The 13,285-nt window shown below is 31.9% G+C and overlaps 1 protein-coding gene across 8 annotated transcripts in view; it reads left to right on the top strand.

Moving 5' to 3' along the window:
* Ca-alpha1T (Ca[2+]-channel protein alpha[[1]] subunit T) overlaps positions 1 to 13,285 on the top strand; it is a 257,504-nt gene that overhangs the window by 219,066 nt on the left and 25,153 nt on the right. For 2 of the 8 annotated variants that reach the window (XM_073979065.1, XM_073979064.1), the window contains exon 17: positions 9,420 to 9,534. The exons of the other annotated variants lie outside the window; for them this stretch is intronic. In XM_073979065.1, the coding sequence (XP_073835166.1) occupies positions 9,420 to 9,534 (115 nt within the window). The remainder of the gene's footprint in view (positions 1 to 9,419; positions 9,535 to 13,285) is intronic. 8 annotated transcript variants of the gene reach the window in all.

The following is a 13,285-nucleotide window of genomic DNA, read 5'->3' as shown; positions in this document are numbered from 1 at the left end:
ACCAAACGTCAAATTTGACCACAATAATGCAGTGCTGTGAATTACTTGTTTACATTTTGTATGAGATTTTATTCACAATAACGCATTTTGACAACTTATCTGAAAATCAGCTGTTTTTGGCGCTGTACCTTCTTATTGTACCATGGCTGTACCTTATTATTGTGCCATGGTACAGACCTAATAATGTGGCATATGTCCCGGTCCACACAAGCGTGAATTTCATTAAAAAATTTCATGAAATTAGGCGTTCTTAAATCGAATTCCCCACTACAGCAATTTTATGATTTTACTCTACTATGGAAGTCGATCTAGAGACGCATAATTTCATGCAATTTTTTCAATGAAATCACTCTAGTGTGGACCGTGACTAAAAAGGCCAGCTGATTTCACCCAATCTGTCAAAATCGTTGTTATTGTGAATAAATTGATGGATTTTCAATCAAATTCGATTTGTAGATAGATCTTGCAAAAACGATTGCGTTAGTTATTACATTTCACTGATGCCGTGATCTCTTTGGCGCCCAAACACATACTTTTGTTCACGCCTGTACCAAGTTCTACCAGAAACCACTTCTTGTAGTTACCACTCCCACCATTTAAAGCAATGAAAGTAGTATAGACAAATAATAACATATAGACTATTTTGTTAGGTACTAATTGGCCTATTAAGGTTGCATAGTCATTCACTAAATTATTTACGTAATTCATGAACCTTACTCCTAATCCAAGTCTCTCCTAAGACCAAACAACTTCGTACACTCCTCATTGAATGTGTACATCAAATAGGACATTACATACAAACATATGTCATGCTGTCCTTAAGCCAAAAAACCTTTCTCCTCCTCACAATCCTGCATCACAAACATTCAAGAATTACACAACAACTTATACCTTCCTTTTCCAAAAATTCTATCATTCTTCCAAAAACATCTGTACACCAAAACTTAGTAGTTAATACTATTTACATTTTAAATTTGTTCAATTCTTTGAAAACTTTTATGAATCTCAAAATTCTCTCTCAATACAAGATATCCCAATGTGTTGATCTTCTCTCTCTCCCGAATATATATTTAATGGTATTTTTTCTTACGAATTGTGTAATAAAATGAGCATTGACAAAAAATTTCTCACCTGCATTAAAACACAAACACCGTTTCTCACACACATACACGAAGTCCGTCACTTTGCTCTGTGATATGGAACACAAATTTAATAATTTACACCTTCGTGTTGCTTATATCCACCCACTAATCCACACACTGATTCTCTATTAAAACTATCTCCAACTCTCTGAGTATCTCTTTCACTTTGATTGTGTCTGAGTGGCAAATATTTTCCTCGTTTGAAATTATGAAACTATGTTAAAACACCATTTACAAATACACACACATTTATTTACCCTAACTCTCTTTCTCTGTCCTCTATCTGTCCTATCCTATTACACATTTAATTGTTCTTTGTTTAAGATTTCCTCACAAATTACTCTACATATGGCAACACATTACTTGTACTTTCGCTCTCGTTATCTCTATCTGTCTCTCGTCTCGTCTTTAACACACAATTACCAACTACTACTCAATAATTCTCTCGTTATCGTATTTAAAAAAACTGTGTTTTCAGCTCAATTCACTGCTCATTTAGTTCCATTTGAAGTATAAACTAAACTAATTTATTGTGTGTAATATTTAGCATTAGATTTAGCTTTCTATCGTAAAGAAGTGATATAAAAAATAAACAAACTAAATTATTTATCCAAAAAATAAAATGAAAACAACATAAATAACAAAATAATATAACCATAACCACAAATGAATTGCTTTATAAGCGATTGATTGATTGGCTTGCCGATTTGGAAAAAAAGTAGAGCGTAATTGAGTTAGTCTAAGTTATTAACCTCTATAGATAGATACATACATACATATAGCTTAGATCATTGTTGTAACTTCAAGTAAAAGTAGTAGTTTCTGTTTTCAAAGCAAATCATTTAATTTTCAAGTAAAAGTAAAATAAAGAAACAAATTCTTCGATTACTATCGTATCCTGTTGTTATTATTACTATTAAAACTATTAGTACTACTTACTATACTCATTATTTCAAAATGCCAAGAACGGTTACGTTTACATTAACTTCCATTATTATAATACTCGCACTATTTTGAGATATAAATCGTGAGAGGATACTTTATCGTGTTAAAAAAACTCTTGTGTAAATCCCGTTATCTATACGTCAAATAAATCTTCATGATCATCATAATCAATCATGATAACAAATACTAAAGTAAACGTAGCCTAAGGGCTGTTCACATTGTAAGATATATATACTATGAACACAACGAAAACGGCGGGCAATCGACGATAAATTGTTAAATTAAAATCTTTACATTACGTTTATGCTTGGTTTACATTTACGAAATCCACTCGATTTCAACTGTCAATTCCATGGTGGAATAAGAAGGTGTTACATCAAATCATGTCAAATTTGCTCACAATAATGCATTACTGTGAATTGCTTGTTTACATTTTGTATGTGGTTTTATTCACAATAACGTATTTTGACAACTGGTATGAAGATCAGCTGTTTTTGGCGTTACACCTTCTTATTCCACCATGGTCAATTCCTTTGCGTATACGTCAAATGAAAACTCATCTGAAATCGATTCGATTTCATTTGACGTTTGAGCAATGGAATAGACAGTTGAAATCGAGTGGATTTCGTAAATGTAAACTTACTATAACCTAACGTTCATTACGTGATTTCTATCTCCAAATTATTTGACATATGTTTTCAATCAATCAAGATAATGCACTCGTCCTTCATAGTTTAAACGCGCTATTGCACCTTAACTTTTGACATAAGACAATTGATGAAGCAACTGTCAACAACATCAACATAATATATCACGCAATTTTTATTATTGCAACTATTGCGAACTACAATTTCCTTAAATAAAAGAACAATTAATTTGAAAAATAATTAAAGCTTTATAATGTGTTTACACTAGCTACCATTTTATGATAAACTCTCTCTTATGATTTATTTTATATACAATATTGACTTATATTTCTTGGCAAATAAATCAAAATAAAGATATTTATCATGCTATTGTACATGCCCTTAATTGCTATTTACATTTTAAACATATAATATCTTACACTGTGATCACACCAATTCGTTACATTAATAAATGTTCCTTTTCTATTATATAATTACTACTAATAAACAATCGTTTACTATTACTTATTGCTGCTTTTGTTGCAAAATAAGTATTAAACAATTTTACTATATAGACATTGTTTTATATTTTTATTAAAATTATGAGAAAATCAACCTTTAAAGAAACTAAATAACAAAATTAATATTCATCAATAAATTCATCAAGTTTTATTTTAATATATGGCATCAAAATTATATATTGGCATGTTTTATAATCATACATTATTTATCCATTAAAGAGTTTTATTATATGTTTGCTGCAAGCAATAGTATAAGAAGGGCTAAGCAAGTTTTATGGTTTAAAAACGAGTATTTAAGGAATTGGCAAGCTAAATGACGCAGGTTTTATAAAACCTGTTAAACACAATTTACATCTAACGTGTTTTATTAAACATGTGTCAACAACAACAAGAACTTAAATTTCAATTCCATAGAATATCTGTCTAATAAATTACGTAAATTCCCAAAGAAAAAACTTGTTTTAAGAGCAAATGTAATGCTTGGTTTACATTTACGAAATCCACTCGATTTCAACTGTCAAATCCATAGGTTAAACGTCAAATGAAATCCAGATGAGATTTCATTTGACGTTTGAGCTATGGAATTGACAGTTGAAATCGAGTGGATTTCGTAAATGTAAACCAAGCATTAAATGCGTTTTCGATGTAATAGGTAGAGCTGACAAACCATCGATATTCCCAACATTAGATATTTTCGATATAATAGTTTAAAAAATCGATTGCTATCGATATTATCGTTAATTTGTCACCACGATTAATTTGGAAATGAAAATGTCGGAAATGTCTACGTTTTTGTTGACAGTTTGCACAAATAGTTCACAGAAATCAAAAAGGAGAAAAAACAATTGCTTTTATTTAATAAAAATACATTTTACATTTTCGAAAAATTTGTACGTGTGACTACCAACTTACTTTCTTACATCCACAAAAACGAAAAGTTGCGAATTTCTATTAATTTCTGTGAATTTTAGGTTACGGGTTTTTAATCCGATAATATCGATAGACAAAACTCTCCATCGATATTGTATTTTTAAAGAATAATCGATATTATCGATAGTACCATCGATTTTTTGCCAGCTCTAATAGGCCGTTTAAGTAATAGCCGGTTTATATTACAGCCTTTTGCAGGGTTAACCTTCTTTATGATGATTTATTTGACGTATACCCAACGGAAGTGACACTTGAAGCCCAGTGAGTTTGTTAAATCCGGTTGTATATAAACGTACTATTAACCTTCTTTATGAAGATTTATTTGACGTATATGCAATGGAATTGACATTTGAAGCCCAGTGGGTTTATTAAATCCGGTTATATGTAAACTTACTATGAGAGTCATTAGACGGTTTTAGCACATTATAGGGATTTATCTGCTACATCCTGTCATAATCAGCCAGATTTGTTTTGTCTTCAAATACAACTCTGATTTACTAACACATACATACATTTGTCGGCTGTCCTCCAGCTGTCCATCATTTTTTCATAGACAGCCTGGTTAACAAATTTTTGACATTTTTTCTAAAAATGTGTGAGATAATAATTGAAATGTGTTGAAAACAATATAACATGAACAAAAACAAAATATGTGAACGGAAAACAAAACGAAATCGATGATTTTTCATTCATAATTTTACAACTGTTTTTGCAGTTGTCTGGACGCCTACGTCACACAGGCAAGTTTTGGGATTTTGACAATCAATACATGAAGTCAACTGTCCCGGTCCACACTAGCGTGAATTTCATTAAAAAATTTCATAAAATTAGGTGTTCTTAAATCGAATTCCACTACAGCAATTTTATGATTTTACTCTACTATGGACGTCGATCTAGAGACGCATAATTTCATATTAAAATTTCAATGAAATTCTGTAGTGTTGCCCGGGACAAAAGGTTGGAAGAATCTCACGTGCAGGTTGTTCACATTTTCCTAAATGCAACAACAGAAAATAAAAGAAGGGAATCGAAAATTATATGAAATGTTTGTTTCAATTTTCCATATTTGTTCAACGATCCGCAAAATGTCTATAACAGCACGGTTACACTAGAGCTTTTTGCCGGGTTAACCACTTCATGAGGATTTATTTGACATTTTCGCTATGAAATTGACATTTGAAACCCAAACCCACTGGGTAAATCCGGTTAAGTGTAACCGGGGTATAAAGACGTTCAAGAATAGACTTGGCGTCACTTCCACATTTTTATGTGGTTGTTGAATTTGACGCGTGACGCGACTTAAAACGGACTGTATGTGCCGATTAGAGCTGACAAAAATCGATGGCACTATCGGTAAGGCCATGTTTATATTATAGGCTTTTGTAGGGTTAACCATCTTAATGAGAATTTATTTGACGTATTCGCAAAGGAATTGACACTTGAAACCCAGTGGGTTTGTTAAATCCGGTTATATATAAACGTACTATAAAATAGATTATTTTTTAATAATTCAATATCGATAGCTAGTTTTTTCTATAGATAATATCGTATTAAAAACACCTAACCATGGTGGAATAAGAAGGTGTTACATCAATAACAATAATAGCTTTGTTCCAGAACTAAACATTTTTTACGACTTTTACACATTTTACCCGAAAACCCGTTCCCGTACACAAAAAAGTTGTAAACAAAAATGGCGCTGAATGACGCTCTCTTTAGAAACTTTTTACTCGACAAATTTGAGCGTGTAAAAAATAGTAACATGAATGCCGGTGTCTGATTGGCTGGTACGCCGACTTTGACATTTGTTCCAGATTTTTTGACGTTTTTTCCACTTTTGCGTTCCGGAACTTTTTGAAAAAACTTTTGTGTGGCAAAAATTTTGCTCTCTTTCTCTCTTTTACGAGTTTTACTATTAAAAAGTACGGGAACAAAGCTAATGTATACAAGGAATTCACAGTAATGCATTATTGTGAGCAAATGTGACGTTTGACATGATTTGAGCTTCGTTCCAGTACTTTTTTAATGGTAAAATGTTCAAAAAAGAAAACTGTCAAAAATGAGTTCAACGAACACATTTTTTCAAAATGTACGGGAACGGTAAAATGGCAGAAACGTCAAAAAATCTGGAACTAATGTCAAAGTCAGCGTGTCAGCCAATCGGAATGCGGCAAACATGTTGCACATTTTTGCTCCCTCAAATTTGTCGTGTAAAAAGTTTCTAAAGAGAAAGCTATTCAGCGCCATTTTTGTTCAAAGAGAAGTGAAAATGTTGCAACTTTTTTGGTGTACGGGAACGCATTTCGAGTAAAAATGTGTTAAATGTGTAAAAACTTTTTAGTTCTGGAACGAAGCTTTGATGTAGCACCTTCTTATTCCACCATGTACCATATATGTGATTTTATTCACAATAATGCATTTTGACAACTAGTGTGATAATCAGCTGTTTTTGCCGTTGTACGTGTATTATTGTGTCATGCACCTAACTTTGTGCTTCGCATGGAAATGTAATAATAGGTCGTCTTGTTTTCTATTCGTGGTTTATTTGTAATGGATATATCTAGAGTTGGGTCGTTCCGGAACGAACTAGTTTAAAGGAACTACTCCACAAAAGGAACGACCGGTACTAGGTCCGACTATGCGGTTCAGCTAGTTCCTTTTGCTCCCTCGTTCGTTTTTTCCCATTCTTTTCGCTCTTCTCTTTCAGTTAGTTCCATCAGTTCATTTAACATCAGTTGTCTCTCTCCTCTCCCTGTCTTCTATTAGTGAATAAGAAATCTCATAGTGTCATTTCGTTTTTCATTTCTTCTAAACTGATCTTTGCCGAATTAAAAAAAAACAATTGAAGTATTTTTAATTAACAAAACGATTGTATATTTGTTTGAAATATTTGTAAACTACCATGAAGAAAGCCGAAAAAATGTAGTTTTCTTTTGTTTTGATGAAGAAGAAGCACGAACGATATGAACTGAGTGAACGAGTATGAGTGTGGGTATACATATAAAAGTTGGTACTAAAAGGAACTATGGAACTAACTGAACGACCTAGTTCCTTTTGCGGAACGGAACGGAAAAGATCGAACCGTAAAAGGAACGAGATTGCCCAACTCTAGATATATCACACTATATGCTTTTTTACATGTATGTATGTTATCACTTTGGGTATACTAATATACAGACCAGCTGATGTCATACATGTGGAAAAAATATAGTTAATATAGTCATAAATGTATTGTTACCCAGCGAAAAGTTTGCCTCCAAAGAGGCAGTTAAATGATATGTACAAGTGATTTGGAAGTGCATCAAATTATGCATTTTCACTCATGATTTTTACAAGGGAGTGACCCCGGAAAGAGGCACTCCATTGCACCGCATTTTAACTGACCCTTTGGCATTGCATTGTAACTGAACCTTTGGCACTGCATCTTAACTGACCCTTTGGCATTGCATTTTAACTGACCCTTTGGGGTAGAATAGGAGGCAGTCCAGAGCACATGTTTTGAATAACAAAATAAAATACATTTATTATTTGTGTAAAACAAAAATATTAATAACTTTATTAAATTAACACAAATTATGAAAATTCTCTATTGAATTCAATCGCAAACATGTGTGTTTCCTCCGCTCTTCATTTAATCCAAGCTTAAGTGCTTTTGCTTCATCTGCTAAATGGGTTTGATATTGTCTTCCCATCACCAGTTAAGATTTCGACATGTACTCCAACAGCACTCCATTGGGAAATTTTCTTCTCGTGAGTTACCGGAAAAATGTTCACAAATTAAATATTATTCAGTTTGTATTAACAAATGTTTGGAAATATTAACACGATTATCTCTTTTTGGAAATGTATTCCGCTGCCTGTAGAGATGTACAAACTGATTTATGTACATGTAGGGATCTCTAACAACTGCTAATAAAATGTAGTGAACGGAGTGCCTTTTTCACGACTCCGTTTGCACTGCATCCGGATGCTGTTAAATTGTAAAGAATTGGAGTGCCTTTTTCACGACTCCGTTGAACTGCCTCCGGATGTAGTTAAAATGTGACAAATGGATATGATTCTTTGGATTGCATCCAAATGCGGTTAAAATGTGAGGAATGGAGCCTTTTTCACGACTCCGTTTGAACTGCATAAAAACATGCCGTGAAAGAACTAGTCTACATTGCACTACTTCCAATTTATTTTGCTGGGTAACTATGTAAGAACAATAACAGCTATACCTAACTCTCAGCGCGACGTACAAAAATTATTCACCAACCAATAACAAAATCACATTTAAAACACAAAATCCGCGACCGAAACATACTTAAATGTTTTCATTCGTAAAACAAATAATTTACCTTTGCAATGAATTGTATTTCATGTTTGTTGGGGTTTTGTTTTTAAAATACAGAACACACATACAAACAATAACTTTCTGTCAAAGTTAAATTTTTTCAACTTACAAAAAGTATACGCTCGACGTATTTCGGTAGTTCTCATAAGAATACATGTGTTCTACTTTTTTCACCACACACGCCCTGGGTATACGGACTTATATAGGTATGGGCCTAAAGGGTAATGATCAAGGCCTATACAAGGTCGGCCAATAAGCCCACCTGATTATTATGTTTGTTGCCAAAACATTATTGTGATTTAAAATACAAAGAAACTCAAATCACAATAATGTAAAATCTATTATGTTTGTTGTCAAAAGTTGTTAACAGAATTCTGAGTGGCCGACCCTCTCTAGGCCTTGGTAATGATAAACAAAAAAAAAAAAAATACCAATAAAATTGCTTAGCCCTTAATAAGAGGAAAACGCTTACACTATTTAAAAAATAAGTTATTTTCAAACATATATCTCTTCTTCTTCTTTCTCTCTCTATTTCTTTCCTACTTTCCCCACTTATTTTGTTTGTCATAACAAACTAATTCTTTCTTAAAAAAACAAAAAATAAAACATTCATTAAATTGAAATTAAAAACTAAAATAAAACTTAAAAAATAATAAAAACTAAATTGAAAATTAAAAAAAAACACATTTATTTATCTATTAATAATATGTTTATTTACTTGTTAACATACACATATGTATTTATGTATATGTTTTTCATATACTTATATATTTTGAATATTTTATTTTATAAAAAAAATATATGAAATACAAAACGTAAAATAATACGTAAAAATTAATATATTTCATATAACGTTAATAATTCGATCTCAAAACAAAAAAAAAAAAAAAACAAACGAATCGAACATGAATTTTTATAGTATACTTGGCATGAATCTATTTGGATGTAAATTCTGCGAAACAATTGACTCGGACCGGATATGTGATCGCAAAAATTTCGACAGCCTGCTGTGGGCGCTGGTCACAGTGTTTCAGGTAGATGATCAAAGTTGTTAAAACAAAAAAACATTAAAGCAAATAATGCATATATAAACAATTTAAATAAATAGCCTTATATATCTCATACATTGCTTACATACATCTCTCTCTATAAATAAACATAAAATAACAATATCACCTAAAACTTAAAACTATATAACAATTTAAAAATAGTATTTCTAACAAGTAAAAATATGAGAACTCTTAAAAATCTTTTTGAAACTTTCACAATAAAATTTGTTTTGCTATTTAAAATAATTTAAAATTAATTTTTGGTTTTAAGTCTTAGGTTATGTTTACCACTAAGTTTGACTTTATTTTGTTACCAACTTTATTGTTTATTTTTTCCTAACGTTCTTTATCCTTTGAATGAATGTGATAAATGTCATTTTTTGTTGTTATTTGGCATGTATATGTGCCTAGCCATGTACTGTGAATGATCGGACCTTATCCTAATTATTTCATTTTCTGTTTTTCCTCGAAACAAATGATAAATTACCTTTATTCCTCAGTTTGCTTGTTCATGCTTGAGTTTGTTTTTTTAGTTCTCGAAGGGCTTGAATTTTAATTTGTGGTGTGTTCTGTGTACAAGACCAAAATAAAATGATACGTGGAATTAACGCAAAGAGAAAGAAAATTACAGTGCTACGAATTCAATTAGGGTTTGAACTAGTTTAGACCATTAGAAGCCGTGCCATAGAATTTCAAATCCCCTCCCCCAAGTAGTTAGTTTGAGTAACCCCAAACCATTTCACCCCGAAATAAATATTTCCTGTACTCCTGGGCTATTAGAATGAATGTAGGTATAAATGAATAAGTCTATCTAGAAATCAGGTAAGTAAAATATATTGAATTGTATTCCAGGCATGTGGAAAATATAACATGTTTTATACAATTCGTATTGCTTGTTTTTTCTTTGAAAATGTACAATTTTGTGTATTTGTTGTTGCATGCTAAATCATCTAAATTCATGTGCATTTGAGCGTCCTCATAACTTCACCCCCACACTATCTGTCTATCAGCTATAATTTTCTAAAAGTCACTATAAATCGTCATAAATTAGCAATATTTCAAATCTATCTACAAACCACTCACTTCTCAAACACACCACTTTTAGGACTCCCCAACCCCATACACATTCCATTGATTCCACCAATGCCATTTGAAATAAAACAAAACAAATACCCCTACCAAATAAAAACAAAACGTCTAGGACACTTTGCTGCCATAATTAACATCTGAGATTTTGTAAATATATTTAGCAGGATTCATTGTGTGACTAGTATTATAAAAAAACAACAAAAAACACAAAAACAATTCGCAGTATAGAAACATCCCCAAATAATTAATAAAACAATCGATCCATAGAACCCTAGTTCAATGTAAGATGCTAAAGCTAGGTTTACATATACATACGTTGAAATGTTATATTTATTTCGAGGAAAATATACAATATTAAAATATAGCTAATCCAGTCAAATTTGACCACACTTTCCATACAAAATTGAGGACTGGGTTTATTTTAAATCAGACACAAATCCACCAAAAGTACAGTGTTGTATTCTGTGTGTACAAAAAAAAAACACCTCTACTCATTTGTGTTTTAAATATGGATAAAAGAGTAAATCATTGTTTTGTAAAGAACAAATGACATAAAAGGTCAAATTAAGATGAGAACATATAAAATATGCGGAAAGAATTAAGATTTCACACAATTTTCTTCGATGAAGTTAATAAATAAAAATGTGAGTAAAAGTCCACTTTAACCCTTTTAGTGGTAAATGCCAACAGCAAAGATTAACCCACTGGGTTTAATAGTTACAATAGGTTAATCGTCATAAGTGCAAAAACGCTATAATGCTTGGTTTACATTTACGAAATCCACTCGATATCAACTGCCAAATCCATAGGTTAAACGTCAAATGAAATCCAGATGAGATTTCATTTGACGTTTGAGCCATGGAATTGACAGTTGAAACCGAGTGGATTTCGTAAATGTAAACTTATACTATGTTTACATTTACGAAATCCCCTCGATTTCAACTGTCAATTCCATTGCTCAAACGTCAAATGAAATCCAATCGATTTCAAATGAGTTTTCATTTGACATATACACAAAGGAATTGACAGATGAAATCGAGTGGATTTCGTAAATGTAAACATAGTCTTAGCATAACACGCTATAGTCCCGGTCCACACTAGCGAGAATTTAATTTAAAAAAATTCATGAAATTAGGCGTTCTTATACTATGTTTACATTTACGAAATCAACTCGATTTCAACTGTCAATTCCATTGCTCAAACGTCAAATGAAATCCAATCAATTTCAGATGAGTTTTCATTTGACGTATACACAAAATCGAGTGGATTTCGTAAATGTAAACATAGTATTAGATCGAATTCCCCACTACACCATTTTCATGATTTTACTCTACTATGGAACTCGACCTAGTAAACTTACGTTTACACATGACAGGACAGTTGTATTGATTGTCAAAACCCCAAAATGTGCCTGTGTGACGTAGGCGTCCAGGCAACTGCAAAAACAATTTTAAAATTATGAATAAAAATCGTCGATTTCTTTTTGTTTTCTGTTCACATATTTTGTTTTTGCTCGTGTACTTTTGTTTTCAACACATTTGAATTATTATCTCATACATTTTTAAAAAAATGTCAAAAATGTGTTAACCCTACTGTCTGTGAAAAACTTATGGACAGCTGAGAGACATCCGACAAATGTATGTATGTGTTAGTAAATCAGAGTTGTAGTTGAAGACAAACTGTCTGGTGTAAACGCCTAGTAACGCATAACTTCATGGAATTTTTTAATGAAATTCGCGCTAGTGTGGACTGGGACTTGCAACAACAGATGAAAACTTGAAGAAGGAACAAAAATTACAAAATTGAGGACTGGGTTTATTTTAAATCAGACACAAATCCACCAAAAGTACAGTGTTGTATTCTGTGTGTACAAAAAAAAAAACACCTCTACTCATTTGTGTTTTAAATATGGATAAAAGAGTAAATCATTGTTTTGTAAAGAACAAATGACATAAAAGGTCAAATTAAGATGAGAACATATAAAATATGCGGAAAGAATTAAGATTTCACACAATTTTCTTCGATGAAGTTAATAAATAAAAATGTGAGTAAAAGTCCACTTTAACCCTTTTAGTGGTAAATGCCAACAGCAAAGATTAACCCACTGGGTTTAATAGTTACAATGGGTTAATCGTCATAAGTGCAAAAACGCTATAATGCTTGGTTTACATTTACGAAATCCACTCGATATCAACTGCCAAATCCATAGGTTAAACGTCAAATGAAATCCAGATGAGATTTCATTTGACGTTTGAGCCATGGAATTGACAGTTGAAACCGAGTGGATTTCGTAAATGTAAACTTATACTATGTTTACATTTACGAAATCCCCTCGATTTCAACTGTCAATTCCATTGCTCAAACGTCAAATGAAATCCAATCGATTTCAAATGAGTTTTCATTTGACATATACACAAAGGAATTGACAGATGAAATCGAGTGGATTTCGTAAATGTAAACATAGTCTTAGCATAACACGCTATAGTCCCGGTCCACACTAGCGAGAATTTAATTTAAAAAAATTCATGAAATTAGGCGTTCTTATACTATGTTTACATTTACGAAATCAACTCGATTTCAACTGTCAATTCCATTGCTCAAACGTCAAATGAAATCCAATCAATTTCAGATGAGTTTTCATTTGACG

The sequence above is a fragment of the Musca autumnalis genome, unplaced genomic scaffold, assembly GCF_047663935.1.
Source record: "Musca autumnalis isolate F117 unplaced genomic scaffold, ASM4766393v1 scaffold_3, whole genome shotgun sequence".
Classification (NCBI taxonomy): domain Eukaryota; kingdom Metazoa; phylum Arthropoda; class Insecta; order Diptera; family Muscidae; genus Musca; species Musca autumnalis.
This window is presented reverse-complemented; position numbering and strand designations above follow the sequence as displayed.